This window comes from Scomber scombrus, chromosome 24, assembly GCF_963691925.1.
Source record: "Scomber scombrus chromosome 24, fScoSco1.1, whole genome shotgun sequence".
Taxonomy (NCBI): domain Eukaryota; kingdom Metazoa; phylum Chordata; class Actinopteri; order Scombriformes; family Scombridae; genus Scomber; species Scomber scombrus.
The window spans coordinates 11,887,757-11,906,909 of record NC_084993.1 but is presented as its reverse complement, the minus strand read 5'-3'; the positions used below and the strand labels follow the sequence as shown (position 1 = coordinate 11,906,909).

General features: G+C 43.1%; 1 protein-coding gene across 1 annotated transcript; it reads right to left on the bottom strand.

Annotated features, from left to right (window-relative positions):
- Positions 1-2,196: 2,196 nt before the first annotated feature.
- Positions 2,197-12,558, bottom strand: rp1l1a (rp1 like 1a). Its single transcript, XM_062445485.1, has 9 exons — positions 12,325-12,558; positions 11,665-12,057; positions 11,291-11,555; positions 8,493-11,144; positions 7,851-8,327; positions 5,971-7,760; positions 4,245-5,213; positions 3,538-4,158; positions 2,197-2,658 (listed from the first exon to the last, which is right to left on the bottom strand). Exons 1-9 carry the CDS (start codon positions 12,556-12,558, stop codon positions 2,197-2,199), a joined length of 7,863 nt encoding a protein of 2,620 aa, XP_062301469.1.
- Positions 12,559-19,153: the final 6,595 nt, after the last annotated feature.

Here is a 19,153-nt window from a genome sequence, read left to right as displayed (position 1 = left end):
TTAGCATGATCCATGACCCAAATGCAAGAAGTCAAGTACAGCAGTCTAGCAACGCACACTTAGTTGAAATAATATGAATCACCATCCTGTCCACATGTCTTTATTTATATTCATATTATTACATTCATACATATTCATTTGGTCTACAGTAGGTACATGGTGTTCACTTGGTGATGTAACAGATTGATGGACAGTCAAACAGACCAATAGCAGCATAGGCACACGCACCCCTCATACCACAAACAGGAGGCTTTAAGAGATAAAAATGTTTTGCCTCATTCATCGTTTCCAGAACACACACTGACCATATGCAGAATGTCTCTGCTCTAAAAGTATAGTCAGGATTTAAGCCTTGAGCCCAGCTCACGCAGCCTTATTCATTTTAAATAAGAGAAAATACTTCTTAGGGGTCTCAAAATTATATTTCCAGCATTTTAAAGAGCAGGTTTGATCCATTCCAGCCTCTTTAACAAGCTCTCTGATTCTCTCTGAGAGGCTCCAACAGAGAGAGAAGTGAAACAAAAGACAGCCACTTAACCATGATCTCCCCCTCTGTTTCTGTTGATCTACCTTCATATAACCATGGATACAGTAAGGCATCAGTAACACGCTTCATGCTATTGTCCCACGTAGCTGGTTATGCAAACCCCATCTGAATCTACAGCATGTAACACACACTTAAGAAAAGCTCTGGAATTTAAGCAGCAGAGGAAGATTTACATCAACCTGAATTTCAGACGGTTGCGTCCTGGTTTACTTTAAATGTTTCTGTGTTACAGAAACAGAAGGTGGCTGCTCCCACAGATATGCTCAGTGTCACAATGTGCTCTGTTGCCTAAGCTTTTTAACTGGGTTCCTGGTAAAATAAATGCAGTACAGTATAGTTATCACAGTAAATGGACTAGATAAATATAATGAGGTACAGTTGCTGAAAATAATACAAGAGTTTACCCAAAAGTATGTTTAAAGAGAAAACACATCAATAACATTTCATATCTGTGCACTGAATATGAAGCTACAGCCAGGAGAGGGTTAGCTTAGCTTAGCACAACGACTGGAAGCAGAGGGAAACATTTAGCCTGGCTGTGTCTGAAGGTAACAAACTTTACCTACTAGCACCTCTAAAGCTATCTAGTTAACACAATATATCTCATCTGGCAAACTCACAGTGACTCCAGGAAGTCACTACCCCCAGCTAAGATACAGTCTGGCACATAAACACCAGTAAAACCACAATTTTTTGTCAGTTTTAATGATATTTAATTTTTATTTTAATTTATTTAATGATAACCTGTTAGTCAGCTACAGAGGTGCATTCAGGTGTTTTTTTCTCATTTTTAATCAAAGCCAGGCTAGCTGTTTGTGCCTTGTTTGTGATATGCTAAGCTAACAGTACTGTGGATTAAGCAACATATTTCGTGTATAGACAAGTACATACAGAAATGTCCAACTATTTCTTTAAGGTAATCAGATTACATCACTGAGTTTTAGTAAGTTTAAACAGAAGTCTTCTTTACAGACTACAGATATAAGTAGGTAGTTAAGTAATAGCTCAGAGATGACCTTTCGAAAAGCAACCTGGCTGTCCCAACCCCTGAGAATACAGCATCTTGATCTAATTGAGACAAATCCAAAATAATAGACAAGAATTGAACTAAAACACAAACCAAGTATCAGTATGCTGGTTATGTGAAACATTAAAGAAAGAGTAAATTGACATCTAACATCTCTTGGAGGTACATTGTAGATGTATGGCTATATGATTCAGTAAATCAATAAACCTGTGGTCCACTGAACACAAAATACACCCATAGGTGTCAAATGTTTTTTTTTGTTTCAAAAATATACAGTATTCATACATATATAGTTAATATCCCTTCATACATATGTTAAACTTCAAAAATATACAAACTGTGATGAATATAATTCAAATAATTAAATAGGATAAGGTGGTGGATTCAAGTTTCAAGTTTCTACAATCATGACGTTTGCGCTATAAATCACTGTGACTCCTCCTACACCGGAGTGATAAAGTGCTTCAAGTGTTTGAGTCTTTGATTTTGGTCGTTTAAATCTACATAATTCTATCTGTGTGCTTGCTGAAAGAGAAATGGTTTATGGGAGTCTGTGAATTTATCCTTCATAAATCTGTGACTTCAGACAACGCCTGGTCTTTCCGAGCACACTGAGGTGTTTCTATGCAACGTCGCTCTCTTTGGGTTTGCGTCGTTTGGCCCTGGCTGGCGACCGGTTCCTCCTCTGGCACACACCACCAGTGGATCCATCTGCAGCCTTTTTGGGCACTTCTATGGCGTTAACAGGATTCTGAGGTGAATCCCTGCCAATGTCTTCCATGGAGCCAGGTTGGGACTCCATTGAGGTCCTGGTGACCTGATGGTGCAGAGCGCCATCCTCCCAATTGCCTCCAATCTCTTCTCCCTCCTCTTCCTCGGGCTTAAATTCCTCGGCAGCATCTTCCACAGCCTCCTCTTCATCTCCATTGCCTCCACCCTCTTTCTCCTCCTCATCTCCTGTGGCTCCAGCCCCTTCGTGTCCTGATTCGTCCGCACTGGTGTCACTTGGACGTTTGCTGTCAGTGTTTGAGTCTTCTGCGTCGGCTTCCTCTCCCTCAGTCACACAGACAGTTGGAATCGCCCCCTAACACCAAGGGTTGAAGAAGATAACAGTAAATTATGTAGGCATTGGGTACAACTTACAAATTCGTGATCAAATAATGTGAGAACACGTCAATTTTAAAGTATGACAATTTAAAATAAGGTTTTCATGGAACAGTTGGTGACTGACAATAATAGCAGACTTTCAGCAGTGGAAGCTCTGAATTACTGCCAAACAAAACAGATTTGTTCAGTCTGTCTAATTGGATGGCAAGATTACCTGTTCCCACAGGCTTAGAATTAGTGGTTAGGCTACAGTAGGTCAGGTTCCTCTTTAAGGTAGACGTTAACACTGCAGCAAGGTGTTATAAAATAGTTAGTGTTCAAACTGGTATTTACTGCTAGAATGTCAATGTCAGTTCTGCTTGATGCTTAAAGGAAGGATGGCCAAATCTACAGAAATTAGACCCAAGTGGTAGTAAAGCTCTATAATTGTGTAGATGGTATATTTTGATTGTTTTTTTGGTTTGTTTCTTATCTTTTACTAAGTTCCTTTCATTTCATTTCTCCCTACCTGTGGTGACGTCTCTTCACTCTCTCCTCCCTCTTCATCTTCATTTGACTCGCCCTCTCCGATATCGTCATCCCCTTTGCTCTCATCCTCTGCTGAAGCACTGATGTCCCCCTCCACAAGCTCCTCCATTGGCGTTGATTCTTCGTTTGCCAAGTCTGTCTCCCCTTCCTCCTCCTCACCTTCCCCATTTTCAGTGGTCTCTCCTTCATCTGCTGTTGCCTCTTTTGCTGCCTCGTCTTCTCCTGTCTCACCTTCATCCCCTGTGTTCTCCCCCTCTTCCTCTCCTGCTCTCTCATCATCTTCTGTATTGCCACTAGTTTCCTCCCCCTCCTCTCCCTCTGCTGTTTCCCCCTCTCCTTCCTCTCCCTCTTCTGCTTTATCACTCTCCTCCTCATTTCTGGCACAACAGCACTGGCATTCTTCCTCCTCCTCCTCCTCCTCCTCCTCCTCCTCCTCCTCCTCTTCCTCCTCCTCTCCATTTTCTGATGTCCCTTCTTCTGCAGCTTCCTCGTCACCTGTTTCACCCTCTTCCTGCTCCTCATCTCCCCCGTAATTTTCCTCCTGCTCCTCTCCCATCTCTTCCTCATCCTCCTCTGGGATAGTCTCCTCTAAAACAACTTCAGCTTTGATATCCTCTTTAGTTTCATCCTCCTCTTCTTCTTCCTGCACTACCTCTAAATTCCTCCCCTCCTCATCTACCATGCTTTCACTTTCCTCAACCGGTAGTGTAGAAACTGTAGGTGCAGGTGATGGGCTTTTCTTCAACTGAAGTATCTTAAGGAGGTCAAATTCCATCATGAGTGGGGCGTCAGGTGCCAGCGGGTTCCTTTCAAAAGGTCGTTCAGCCATTTTCTTGCGTACACAAGCATCACAGGGGCAGTACTCATCTTCGCTTCGCTGGTCACTGAACTCACCCGCTATGTCGTTATCACTGAGCTCGGCAGTTTTTACTGACTGGTTCTTCATGACCTGAAACATAAATCAAACATTATCTTTCTGCCATTCCAGCAGCAGTATATTGTTAGACGTTAACAGGAGATTTGTGGTGAAATTACCTTCAACATCTGACGCCTCCTGTCTGTTACGGTGGACTCCCTGGAGAGGTTCCCTGGTGGTGGCCGGGGAGACCTCCCCACTCTGCCGGCTCGACTCTGAATCTTCTTCATCTCACGTTCGATGCTGCTCTGGATGCGCCGGCTCACCTCCTCTCTCAGTTCGGAGATCATTGTGTCCAAGATTAGGCTGTCGTCAAGGTCCCAGCGAACTTTGAACTCTGCCATAGCGTTAATGTAGTGGTTCATGAACTGTTTCTCCAGCTTCTTCAGAAGTTGCAGGACCCACATTGGATCAGGGTCTTGGGATAGTCTTTTGGACAAGGATGCTCGCACGACAGTTGGGGGTGTGCCAGAGCTTGAGTCCTCTGGCTCTCGCTCGTTATCGGTGGGGGATTTGGAGCTGTCATTAACAGAGCTCTTGTCTGAAGATGAGGGGTTGTCAGTGGCTTTTGGGCTGTCCAGACTTGGAGGGGTTGTACTCTGTTCATCAATCTGCACCGGTTCCTCCGCTGTGTCTGGTTTTGTCTCTTCTGGTTCTGGTTCTGGTTCTGCTTCAGCCTCAATTTCCTGGTCACCTGCTTCTTCATTTCCTTCCTCTTCCTTTTCTTCTTCAACCTTCTCTGCTCCCTCATCCTCATGTAGAGATTCTGTCTCCTTTGGGGGTATTTCATCTCCTCCTTGATTTACATTCTCTTTCCCTGATCCATTAGAGCCACTGCTCATACCCACCCCTGATGAGGACCTCGGTGGAGTCACCTGGTCTCTGCTGCTTTTCTTGACCTCAATGTCCTTTGGATCTGTGAGCCAGAGGGATTGAAGGATGGCCATAATGTCATCATACTGCTGCTTGCGGTCCTTTTGTGGGTCACAGCCAGGGCTCACTGCAGGCTCAATGAGCTGCAGCTGGGCCAGACAGTCCAAGAGGCCCTTGGCTGATGTGCTCAGTCTGCGACCATAAACTGGAGACACCTATAGAACACACCAAATGTTGAGAGAATACCAATTGTTTGCATGTTACATACATGAATAATGTCAACATTTATATAATCCATTCTAAATCCATGTAAATCAGGCATTCATGGAGAACAGTGGTAGATAAATCTATAAATCTATGGGATCCCAAGATAATTAGTACGTTTCAGAAGTTTCCATAAACTGAGCTTTACAAGTTAGGTTAATATGTAATCCTAACTTTATGAATGGATAGTTTTATCTCATGACGCCCCTTAAGTTAACATTCCTTCATTTCAAGGGGATACAAACCAAGGGGCTGGGAACCACTGATATAAAGAGACCTGATTAACACTGTAAAGTCAGGTTTATAGTACTGCGTCAACTCAATGCTGTAGCCCTATGCCATTGCCTGGCATGCACCTGGAGTACCTCCAGTGTTGAGTTGACGCAGTACTATAAACCTGGCTTTAGTGTAAACCTATAGCACTGTTGATCACTCTTATTGAACAGTAATCTGTCCTGTATATAATTAAATATATTTTTATATTTTAATATAATTAAATGCAGATGTATGAACAATGCTGTTACTATATACTATATGCTTGTTAAGTCGATGAGTAATGAAATAATTTGTTTTAGACTCTTGGTTTTGACAAAACAAGCAATATGAAGACATTAGCTTGGACTTTCTACAATCTTATGACATTATATGAAATTATGCATAACAAAATAGTATTTTTATACTTTAGATTTTACATGTTAATTGGCTTACCTCAGGCATGCTCCGAGATCGACTCAGAGAAGAGCCCAGGAGAACTTTCATCACTGCTACTGAAGAATGCCAGTTCTTTGGCTGAGAATCACCACTCAACAAAAGATTGGTGTTGCGAACCGAAGTCCCCACTGCAACACCTGGAGCTGGATCTGCGCTCTTCTCCCCCTCCACTGCATCATATTTAACTCCTTCCTCTTTCTCGTCAGCGTCAGCTTCCTCCTCGTCTACTTTCTCAGCGTCATGACTATCCTCCTCCTTTGCTACCTCCTCTCCAGGTTTCTCCTCAACCACCTCCTTCTCCTTCACCTCCTGCACTTCCTCGTTCAACTCATCATCAAGTGCGAGCATGTTGCCATTAGCAGGGATGCTCCGCAGCCAATCGCTAACGACCTCATTAGGGGAAGTGTCAGGTAGAAAGGCAGGTGTCCGTTCCAGCTCTTTCCGATCCTTCTGGCTCTTGTTTCTCTGACACGTGCCACTTTTCTCACTGCTCGGCTTGTCGCTGGCCTTCGACTGTCGACTGTATGGACGTGTAGTGGCCATGGTTTCCTTCAGCAGGTCAGCAGCGGACAGAGAGTGACACAGAGTGCTTTCACTACACGTCTCTACTTTGCTGGATGGCTTGGAGCTGTGTGAGGGACAGGGCTTTGAGGGTTTAACAGACTTGACACTACCACTGTCACCTTTGACTGGATTCAAATCTTCTGATATGACTGGATCATCTTGTTTACTCTGCTTTGAGGCTTTCATTTTTGACACTGAGTTAGCTGAAGCTGCAGACCCAGGCCTGAGGCAACAGGGACTCTTTGAGCAGACACTGGCCGCGTCGTCTGTGACATCTTTCCCCTTGGTTTTACTAGCTGGTCTGCTGGAGGCCTTGTTTTCAGCGTCATTATTTGTTAAATCTCCAGCAGGTGTTTTTGCAACACTGGCATTTTTAGCACTGGCACTTGCAGGGGATTTGCTCCTAATTTTAGCACTTGCTGATGACATTGCAGATGGGGTCCTACTGTCAACTGCATCCAGATTGTTAGCTTTTTTCGTTAACACAGACTTCACACTTCCTGTTTCATGGTCATTTCCTGCTTTAGTTGGGCTGGCACTAGAATGTTGTTCTTTAGGCTTGCTGTCACCCAATCGAGCTGCTGCTTTGACTTTACAGCTACGGGAAGACTTTTGAGACCTGCTGCTTTTGGCTGAAAGTTCACTGGCTGGTCTTTCTGTTTTTTGCTCTTCACCGTCTTCACCTTCATTGTTACCTCCTCCAGGTGTTTCAATAGTTGGTATATCAACTGCTGGAAGATTGTGAGACAAAGTGCTTCCACTACCATTAATGTTGGACTTTTGAGACATAGCAGACTCTGTTTTCTCCATATCTTCTTTAGTAGACTCCCCTGTACTTTTGCGGACATCCGGAGTTGCGGTCTTCACTCTGCCCTTACTCCCAGTGTTAACGTGAAATGAAACATTTGACTTGCCACTGTCTGAATCACCTGTTTCTTGGTCCTCTGGCAACCCAAGAGATACTGAACCTGATGAGTTTCGACTCAGTGGTGGCTCAGGGTCGTCTGATTCTCTCTCTTTTTTGGAGGAGGAAGACAGGACACTGGCTGCTCGATCTGAAGGCTCTTTATCATCCTCGCTTTTTAGCTTCTCATCCTCTTCTTTCTTCTCCACTTCCTTGACCTCCGTCTCCTTTTCTTTCTTTGCCTTTCCACAGTGACATTTGGACTTGCCAGATTTAGCAGAGGTTGTGGAGTGAACTGACAAGGCACTGGGTCCTCTTGTCTCTCCAACACCAGGGTTAGGCAATAACTGCTGTCCTGAGGATTGAGGACTGCTGGGGGATGAAGCTTTGGGTGAGCGTGTTCGGGGTGATCGTGTCCCCTTGGGTGAAAGTGTTTGGCCATTAGAGTGTTCAGAAGATTTAATTTTTGGTGCATTGTCTTCCTCTTGCTTTCCATCTGCATCTGCTGTTTCAATAACAGCAATAGATTTTCCTGATTTAGCTGATATAGCACTGGTTGGTCTCTCTGTTGTCTCATTTCCTTCCTCATCAACCCATTCTGGTGTTTTAATGGTGACAACATTTGAACTAGGTAACACTGATTTAACATGCTGGTTAGAATTTGACTTGTGTGAAGTACTGGACCTCACTGAAGATTTTGACTTTACAGACATGGCACTAGCCACCCGCTCTTGATTTTCATCTTGCTTCTCCTCTTCATTTGTCTCCGTAGAAGGAACAACAGCTTCATCTGTATTTGGCGATGCTGGGGTGTGCTTTGACCCTTGGGACTTGGCAGACTTGGCAGAGGTGTTTGATTTCCCAGACATAGCGCTGGGGCTTCGGTCAACCTCTGTTTTAGATGTAACCTTAGCTGGAGAAGCTACTCTTGAACTCTTTGAATAATTTGTGTGGTGAGACTTTGCAGAGGAAGCTGATTTACCTGACAAAGCACTAGCAGCTCTAACCTCAGCCTCGTCACAATTTCCTGTATTGTCTCCAGTTTCAGAATTTTCATCTGCGTTGCTATTACAGAGAGACTTTTTAGATTTACAGGACACTGCACTGGCTGGCCTCTCTTCATTTTCTGATTTGGCAGATGCTACACTTTCTGGTCTTGGCTGTGTTTCCTCTTCTTCTTCCTCTTCCTCTTCCACATTCTCATTTTCTTCTTCTTCAGCTTCCTCTGCTACCTTTTCATTGCCATTACAGTTGGACTTGACAGTTGTGTTAGATTTAACTGATCTGGCAGACATTTGACTTGCTGCCCTTTCTTCCTCATCTCCTCCAGCCTCTGACCTGGGTGAAGTTGACCTTTGCGAAGCTTTGGTGGATTTACGGGATTTATTAGACTTGGCAGACAAGGGGCTCGCTGCTCGGTCCTCTAACTCTGTTTCTCCTTCCTGTCCTGTTGCATCTTCAATTGGATCATCAGCTACTTTAGCACCTGGAGAAATTTCGCTCACATAATGACTGCAGGTGGACTTGTGGGACTTGCTGGACTTTCCTGACACATTTGATTTAGTTGATTTAGTTGATTTAGCTGATTTAGCTGATTTAGCAGACAGGACACTATCAGGTCTTTCTTCCTTGGTAGACTTAACAGAAAGGCTATTGCAAGCTCTATTGTTTGTTTCATCCTCTTCCAAAGCTGCATTGTCAGCTGGAGAGGCAACCCTAATACGTGATGGACAATTGGACTTGTGAGACTTGACTGAAGCACTGGACTTTGCCGAAATACAAGATTTGGCTGACAAGGAGCTACCTGCTCTTTCTTCAGCATTCTGTCCCTCTGCTTCATCTCTTGTTTTGATGTCAAGAGTTTCTACTGTACCATTTTTGTTGGACTTTTGAGACTTGCTGGACTTGGCAGACAAGTTTGACTGAGCAGACATGGCGCTGGGGCTTCTCTCCTCCTCTTTTTTAGTTGTGGCATCAGTGGCACCATTACAGCAAGACTTATGCGATCTGCTGGACCTGTGACTTGTGGCTGAGGTGGCACTGGGAGCCCTTTCTTCCTCTTTTTCTGCTGGCTCCAGATTGGACGTTCTGGACATGGCACGAGATGCCCTGCCCTCCACAACATTTGATATTGGAGAGCAGCGCCCGTGGTTGGTGAGGTTACTTTTGTTGGATTGTGTTGACACAGCCGACACATCAGAGCCATCCTCCTCACTGCCATTATTGGCATTCTCTTGGTCATGGGGAGGTGAGCCAGGTTTTGGAGAGGCTTGGTTGGTGTGATGTGAGCTCTGTGAAGCTCTGCTACTGGAACTGGAGTTGACCCCATGTTTGCAGCCCCCACAGTTATGACTTACACTGGGTGCTCCTGACTGCTGTGAGCCTGCTGAAAGTCCTGTGTGACCAGACAAGCCACTAACAACCTTTTTCACCTCATCATCCTCATCATCTGCTGCCCCCTCCTCTGAGTTTGGGGTCCTGGCTGTGGTGGACCTGCAAGAGGCTCTGCTTGTTCTGGACTTGGAGCTGGGGGCTCGATCCACTTCATCTGCTTCAGTTGTTGAGTTTGGGGTGGCAGATCCACAGTGACAGGAACAGGCTGCTGATACCGTTCTGCTTCCTCTCTCTTCAGTGTCCTTGTGCTCCTTGTGTTTGGTAGAGTGGACCGAACCGGCCAAAATGTTGCCTGTTGGCCTGTCATTGCCTGTCTGGGAGATTGGGGATGGTGTTGATTCATTGCTATTACCGCACTGTGAGGCGCTGGGTGGGAGATCATCATCCTCATCATACTGGTCTTCTTTCAGGGATTGCAGGACATGTGAGGAGCTGCTGATCCCAGAGAGCGGACGGTCACCTTCCTCCAGCATTAGCTCATCCTCAACTGATTTCCTGCTAACTGGCCGTAGGTTTTTATCAATAGCGAGCACTTCACTGCGACTGCAGCACCGGCTCACTCTGCACACCTCTACATGGGTGTCTCCATGTTGCTCCACTGCTACTCTGCGTTCAACCTGCTCTGTCACACACATCTCCTCCTGGACCAGTTGGCTCTGCTCTGAACCAGAGCCTCCTCCGCAGTTGGAGAGTTGAGCTCGGCAGCGCACCACTCTCCTTGAGTTACATGATGAGGAAGAGCTAGAGGAGTGTGTATGTCTCATCATAGTATGGGTGTGGCTGGATTTATGCGGGGGTGCGGCAGGACGCTGTTTGTGGCTGTGTGCAGGGTTTTCCCACAAGTCGTACTGCTGTTCCTGCCTCTGATAGCAGCAGGGGCAGCCACTCCCTTCCAACACATGCTGCAGAGGTTGGCTGGAATACTCCACAACCTCTGGCTCGAAGGTAGTGGAATCAGGGTCAGAGCAGCTTTCTGATTGGCCCTGCTGCAAGTAATGAGGCTGGGCCTGACTCATAGGACAACAGTCATTGGTCAGAGATGGGGATCTTTTAATCTGGGTGGACCACTGCAAGGTCTCTTCATTTTGGAGGCGAAAACGCACCCTCATCTCCACTGAGAGGCTGCCATCTTTATTGACTAGGACACGCTTTTCAATGTCATCATTCATAATAGCTGGTCTGCCCTGGGAGAGTGTGCTGACACCATTGCCGTATGACTTCTCTGAAGACAAAGAGAAACGGGCGGAACGGTTTGAGGAATCAGAACGAGGGTGGATGATGCTCTTTTTGGTTTCCAGACCAAAGTTAACTGAAAGTAGAGTGAGAAAAGCGCATGTAAATGTATTGTTTAAATGTTGTTGAGATTGAGGTTTGTGTATTATGTATTTATCCACACAATATGCTAAACATAAATGCCTGTGCCTATAAACATTTTGTTAATTCCCAATAGCTCACCACTTTTTTTGCTCTCATGTCCTTCACTGTACTCGCTGGCCCTTGACTGAGCTCCATGAGGTGGAGATCTTGGACCTTGAGTAGCAGGGGATTTGGCTCCATTTCCAGGAGTCCTGGGGCCAAGACCAGGGGACCTGGTGCCCAAGCCAGGCAGTTTTTCCTCTGAGCTCTTCCTGATATAGTTTACTAGCAGTGGACTGAAGGCTTCCCGGCCAACACACACCAAAACAGGGGGAGAAGTCATCAGGGTCTGAATGCTGTCAATCTGTAAACAAATTCACAGTGTCAGGAGCCTCCACTAAGCAGAATATCTTCTGTCAAACAAAACACACTGTAATTTATAACTATACATTCAAATACAAATAGTTTCTTACCCTTCGTCCCTCCGGAGTGTAGAGCTTGCGGACATGAAACTGCATCACTTCGGACACCTCATCAAGAAATGCCCTCAGACTCCTGGTCGACCTCCTGCTCAACACCACACTCCTCCTCATCCCTGGCTCGCTGTTCTTTACCAGAAGGATCCGCCGCTGCCTGTAAGGCAAATGGCCGGGTGGTGTTGTGGGTGAGACTTCAGGCCGCTGGGGTCTCCGGCTGTGGTTGGTCCACATATTTGGGCGTTTACTGGCCATCTCCATGTTGATTGGCTTAGCGTGGCGCCGGTCAGAGCAGAGGTAACAGCCACCGTCCTGGAGCTGCTCCAGGTGTTTGATGGCATGGAGGCCACGGGGAGTGGTCACAGTCCGCACACCAAATGGCAGTGGCACCTGAATATAGAAAGGTATATAGATATATAAGGACTCATACTTTATATACTGTACATATCTACTGTATGTGTCTGTATATATTTTAAATTATTTTAAATGAGATTTTTTTCCTAAAGGATTAATAGAAATGCCTTTCAATGCAGGTGAAAATTTAAAGTAGTTAAGTAGTTGCTAAAAATGAATAGTTGAAAGTGCAGTGTAGCTCAATGACACCGTCAGCTTCAAAGGAAATCCCTCCATCACAGCTCTGGTACCTATTCCACTAACCTTTTGAGAAAGGTCATCCAACAGGGTGTCGAAACATTTGAAGCTACGCTTGTGGATGGCCATCCTTACGCCCCCGAACTGACTGTCGCCGCTTTTGTAGAAGGTGATCCGCTTGGCCGGGGTGGCTTTGGTCACGCGGGTGAGGCGGGAGTTGGTGAGGGGCGGCGGGGGGAGTGGCGAGACATGTTTAGATAGGGACCGGGGGTCCCACATGCCTGTCTGGACCGAATGCATGCTGCGCTCTCATACAGACCTGAGGGATACACACAAACACAACACTGAACCTAAGGAAGTTGTCAAAAAGCAAAGCAGATTAAAAGATGTAAAATCAAACTAATGGAAGATAAATTTTGCACTTGAGGATTTTATTCTGTCTAAACCTTGCTGAGAACTTTATATGTACACAAACCCAGACCTAAAGAGCAATTTGATGGCAGTTCTCTTGCAGAATTGTCACTGTCACAATCTATCAGAGGCGTTGTAATGCAACGCCTCTGATCCTTCTACATCTAATCACACTTACAGGGGGATAACTCTTAATCAGGGTGTTTGACAGATTCAGGACAGGTCATCCACTAACAGGAATGCATGATATATCAGGGTGTTACATCTCTCATTTGGCTACAACTGGGGAAAATCACTTTGTACAAAGTTATTTTGAAACCGGCTGCCAGGTAGACGGTTTGTTTCTAAAAAAATCTAGCGTAAATTTTGGGACAGAAAATAGTCTCATAATGTATTTATTTATTTATATTAATATTGAATGCATGCAGTTACATGCACAGTTATGTAGCTATCGAGGACGGATCTTCCCATAGCCTGCTATATTTAGTTGAACAGCCTAGCACACATGTAGAAATCCTATTTGGAAGGGATGTAAAAACGTTCTGTCCTGCTTCTGAAGTGCTAACATAAACCAGATTGCATAATATACAGTGTTATACTGTTTGACTTTGTTTTATAACCTCACAATTTACTGATTAATGAAGTAATCCAAAGCAAATATACTCTTCTGTGTGTTTTTAATGGGTTGTATGGATCTGAGAACATTTGGGCAATTGTACAATTACTCACATGCTGACAGAATTTGAAGCTAATACAAAACAAAAAGAAAGCTCTGTACAACAAAAAAACAAAAAAAAATGTATCCCTGATATGAGCAGCAATAAAATTAGTGCAAATATTAACAGGTGTAGCCTGAATCAGTACAGGAGACAATAGTGATCAGACCAGGGTGACGACTCGCCTCCCATATTCAATAGAATGATAATAATTAATTAATTAATGATGACTGCTAGCTGTGATGACTTTCAAAAACCTGTGAAAAAAGGTCAGTGTCATCAGTAAGCTTAGCAGGCTTTTCCTTGAGTCTCATAAGGCCAAATCACTGCTCTTAGCTGTAGACAGTCCCAACGTGACCAATGTGACTCCCTCTGCTTCTTAATCCCTCTTCAGCTCCGTCCCTATAAACAACCTTCAAAAATCACCACATTTAGTTCTTTTTGTTTTTCAGGGAAATACAACAGTTTAACTATGCGTTATAATAATTCAAAAATCATTTTACACAAGCCATAGAAGTACATCATTCATCTCCATGGTGACACAGCACAAACAGAAGCTTTGAAACTGATGGTGATAATATCCCTTTACCCATTTTGCCTGATTTTAGAGGTGCTCTTAATTTGAACTGGGTGACAAGGCTGCTTTCACAACATTGACGAAGGATTCTGGAAACATACTAAATGTGAGGCCTGTGCTATAAATTTAAATTGATCCTGAGCCAACAGAAAGAGCTGTACAGGCTAAGAACTCAGCTTTAAATATTTTTTCCTGCTGTGTCCTTAATAGGCAACTTAATCCTCATCATGTGAGGTTACACCATACACCTTGGCCTACAGGTACAATCCGAAGATAGTCCCATTCAGCCACTCTATCATTAGTCTCATTTACAGTCCTCTTATTTATACTTCTTAACATTTAAGAGACTATCTGAGCAATTTTTCATTGTTTTTCCCATTTACATGCACCAGCTCTTTGAGCATAATGGGAAGAAGAGACACTTTTAAAGATGAAAGCTAAATAGAGAAGGATCAAACAATCAAAAGGCAACAATAAATAATAGCAGTATAGCTGTAGAGGCACCTTTACAACCATTATTATCAACCATTATCAGCTACAAATGCATTTTTAACCCATTATATCACCATAGATTATTTTACTACAAAGCCATTATTACTACATTGTAACCACAGACCCATCTTTATGTCTTGAGATCCATTTTTACCACTCTTAACCGATGTGAGATTTTTTAAGTTGTCACATAAGTAGTTTTAAGAGAAGACTTTCTCCCACGACCCTGACCTTTAGTCACACACTTAATATTAGATTTTTAAAGTATCACTTTTATAAAAATGTAGCAACTCTATCAGGAACACTACTCACTTTTCCAGGAAACATTGTCGAAAGAGATGTGAAAAAGCTGGAGGGAATCGGTTGATGTCAGCTCAACCGACGAGTCGAGCCAGACCAGGAGTTCGTACTGTGTGTCTGAATGTGTGTGTGTGTGTGTGTGTGTGTGTGTGTATGTGTGTGTGTACTGGCTATCTCCGCAGTTTGAGGCATGTATGGAGGAGCCCCTGGTTCCACGGCTCTCTGGGTAAAATGGCAGTCGGTAATCAGGCACACGGAGGAGGGAGGGGGGCGGATGGAGAGAGAGAAGAAGAGGGGGGGGGAGAGCTAAGGATAGACAGAAAAGCCTGCTTAAGAACCTGTGTGTATATGTGTGTGTGTGTGTGAGTGGAGAAAGAGGAGGGGGTTGCTATGGTGAGGCCAAGATGGTGTCGAGACAAATGATGTTCTTATGCACCCTGCACCTGACCTGAGGAGAAAACAAGCTAATTTTGCAATTTTGCTGGTTTCTTCTATTCTAACTTATAACCAAGTGGATGGAGGTGATTTTCCACAAGAGAGAAGAATATGTAGTAACACAGGCACAAGTGCACATTAGAGATAACTTGCTACTTGATTGTATGTAACAGTCCTACAATTTGACTTATATTGGTGATGGTAAAGAAAGAGTAAAGCTGCTGTGCTTTTGATCTTTTCTGTTATATTTCTCCCAAATTCATTACGACTGGTCTGATGCTGCTGTCTAGGTGGCCCAAGTGAGTAGTGGTCTGCACAGCATATGTGTGTGTGTGTGTGTGAGAGAGAGGGAGAGAGAGAAGGAGAGAGGGGGAGGTGAGATAAATATGGTAAGCAGGGTACAAAGGTTTTGCTTTGAAATCAGAGATGTAACATCAGAGATGTGACATATTGATCCCTTTTCCTCTCTTCTGTGTCTTTCTTTATATTTATTCCTCACACGTGATATTTGTGTGTGTGTGTGTGTGTGTGTGTGTGTGTGTGTGTGTGTGTGTGTGTGTGTGTGTGTGTGTCTGTGTGCGTGTGTGCGTGTGTGTGTGTTCGTGGGGATTGTAATTGGAGACAATCTGTCTGACAGCAGGGTGCCTCCTGTCAAGAAATCACTGGAAACACCAACTGCTCTTGTTGAACTGAGTCATGGTAAACTAGTTACTAATGGAAGAGAGGCGGATTAGTAAGTAATCAGACACTAATTTAATGAGTAAATCTATATTTTTAAACTTTGTATATACCTTATGTTTTGTTTTACTTCTCAGATCCTGTTTGACTGAACTTACAGTAAATGATGATGAGAGATATTTGGGTATAAAGATGGATATGTAGCTGTATCGGTGCTTTGTAAACTGTTGACAGTGGGAAAGAGATAAAGTGAAGGCTAGCTTTATAAATGACTCTACAATCCTCTCTGCTGAGGGCACTGATCCATTAATACCAAAACAGGCCTGAACCTAATGGTGGCGTCACCTGTGAGACATCTGTCAGACAGACTGGGAGATCCCCCGGTGGCTGCAGTCTGTGCTGCATCTTCGTCACTGTATTCAAGTAAGAAGATTTTATACTAAAAAATCCTCCTCCACTTAATAATGTGTTGTTTCTTCTGGTTCCTACAGTCGTATGTTTAAGGAGGGGAGCCTATGAGCAGGATTTGGGACCATCCTGGTGCAATATTCAAGTATATTTCTATAATTGCCATAAGTATTATAAGCAAAATGTACTTCAAGTGTCAATAGTTAAAGTGCTACTATGCAGGGAGAAATCGTAGTGTTATATTATTACATATGACAGTATTGAATTATTATTAGTAATACAATAACAAATAAGCTGCATTTCAATATTGAAGCTGGTTGAAGTGAAGCTTACTACTAGCTAACTACTTTATACTCCATACTGTTGCTTGCTATGATAATGCATTGTACTCACTGATAAGATAATCATATGTTTTAATGTAAAATCCTAATCTGCACAGTAACTAGCTGTTAAAGGTCGTGCGCACCCACAGAGGTGCTTCTACTTATACTGGTTGATTGAACCTCTGAGAGGAGGTCTAATTAGGCAGTATGTGATAACACTTGTGTGGGTGAACAAAGAGTGAAGATGGTTAAATAAATGTAGAGGGTTGAAGCGAAGTACATCTGCCTCTTAAATGTAGAATAACAGTATAACAAAAAACCCCTCAAGTACAAGTAGGTTAAGATTGTACTTATTGATTTTTGTCCACTTGGAGGCAGCACTACAAGCTGTAAATGCAACGCTGACATAACACTTTTGGCACATTAAGTTTTAACCATTTAAACATCCACCAGACAGAGAACACAGCATTCAGTTCGAGCCGTGTTTCTGTTCACTAGGCAAATGTAAATTGCAATATTCACGTCCCTCTTAGCTCTGTTTTGGTCTCCACCAGGTGTGGTTAGGGACCGTCCAGGATGTTTCCCACTGAAAAGCTTAGAGGGAAGTGTCTACTCACTGCTCTTTATCTGAGATGAGGTAGTTAACCAGACATTTGCAAAACAACCACTTAGATTTAAAGCATAAATCTCACATGTTTGTTGCTTGTCCAAGTTTTTTTTTTTTAAATGTTAAATAGGTTCAAACACATGTTTCCTTAAATTTACTGCTGGCTAATGTGCACTTGTGCTCCTTATGTTAGGGAGAAATGAGCCAATTACATCTTGGTGCACCAGAATGAGGTTAAGACTTACTAAGTGATATAAAAGTCAAATTTAGGCATTGTTGGAAGTGTTTTTCATGCAGATTCATTTTTCAATTTTGCATAATTGTCAATGGGAAACATCTGGTACTGTCTAAATGCTCCACTAAGATTACGAATTAGTTGCTAACCTTGTCTGTCTGCAATTTGGAGCTGGCAGATGGAGTTCATTGGATTTATCAGAGCTGGGGGTTTTTTCTTTTCAGAAAATAGCTTCCTGCTGCAGCGACAAACAACACAGATGAGAGCAGTGAGACCAAACTGAGGGGGGGACTGCAGAGTCAGGTCAGATCATTTTCTGTGGGTTGATCTTAGCTTTAGGTATGTGAATGTCCTTTGACTTACAAGTAGTTATCGAACCATTAATATAAAAATATTCATCAGGGCAGCTTTAATTGCACTGCTTTTAAACACATTTCTGTATTGACATAATGCTGTGCCTGATCCTCTTTACTAAATTTAATAAATAATGCAAATAATCAGTTTCAATGTTTGATATTAAAAGGTAAAAATAAATCATTTATAGGTGCAGTGTGTAGACTTTAACGGCATCTAGCAGAACAAACTTGGCAAAAATATAATATAATATTCACAAGTATGTTTTAATTAGTGTACAATCACCTATAAATAAGAATGACGCCCTGCCATGTTGTACTGCCATGTTGCACTGCCATGTTGCACTGCCATGTTTCTACAGTAGCCCGGAACAGACGAACCAAACACTGACTCTAGAGAGGGCCTCTCCTGTTTTTCAAGAGTTTTGTTGCCATCGTAGGTTCTTCTACAGGCTTGGTAGAGGAGGGGGAAGAGGAAGGGTTATCAGGTGGTATCAATCCGCAATCTCACCACGAGATGCCACTAAATCTTACGCACTGGTCCTTTAAAAATAAAAATGCAATAACATATTGTATATGTTTGAAGCTGGATTAAAGCAAGAACCTCCATGAGAAATGCATTTTGCTTGTCTTAGTTTTGTTTATATTTTGCAAAATGTAATTCTGGTGTCTCTCAAATCTGGTATTTTTTATTTAGTCTTTGTTAAAATAGGCCTTTAGTTTGTTGCTCTTTATCATTTAAAGGTCCTTGAACACTTTCTGTCCTGCATCATGTGTGGTTCACAGCTACAACCACAACATCTAATATTTAATACACCCTTTCTGTGCTTTAGACAACACCACATTTTTTAGTTTTCAGTGCTTCTTACTATTTGTATTTACACGATGTACATGCCCTTGGAAAAATACTTCATTTTGTTGAGCAAATAAGTGCATTGTTCACACTTATGTAAGTGACGCATGCTTCACAGCTTTAATGACAGACAGACAAAATAGATAAACGAGGTGTAGGTGGGCCCTCAGAGAATTTTGGGTAGACAGGAAGTCAGGGATGAGTAGTTCCCGTGTTGACAGGAGCGAGGCAGCTGGTCTCTGTTAGAGCTAATGGGTATTCCTTGTGGATAAATCACAGAATTCACCCCTTCTGCATCGTGTTTGATGGCGTTACAACAGCGTGCAGGTGGAGATACTTCACTGACCTGTCTGCTCAGTATTTAAATGATTAATATGGGAAAAGAAAAGGGACATAATGTAAGTTTTGAGTGTGAGAATGTGTGAAATATTTACAATTTGAATACATTTAAACAAATAGTGATACAATTATAGTAAAGACCCCCTACAGATTTGCTTAATGTATTAA

Bases quoted from the DNA above. Each gene is read 5' to 3' on its own strand.
- rp1l1a (XM_062445485.1), bottom strand. From the start codon at position 12,558: ATGCATTCGGTCCAGACAGGCATGTGGGACCCCCGGTCCCTATCTAAA. The intron at 8,328-8,492 runs ATTCTGAAACTG...AAACAGAGGTTG, and splicing joins TAATAGCAACGCAGATGAAA to ACCGAAGCCCCAGCGCTATG. The intron at 5,214-5,970 runs GTAAGCCAATTA...TGTGTTCTATAG, and splicing joins GATCTCGGAGCATGCCTGAG to GTGTCTCCAGTTTATGGTCG.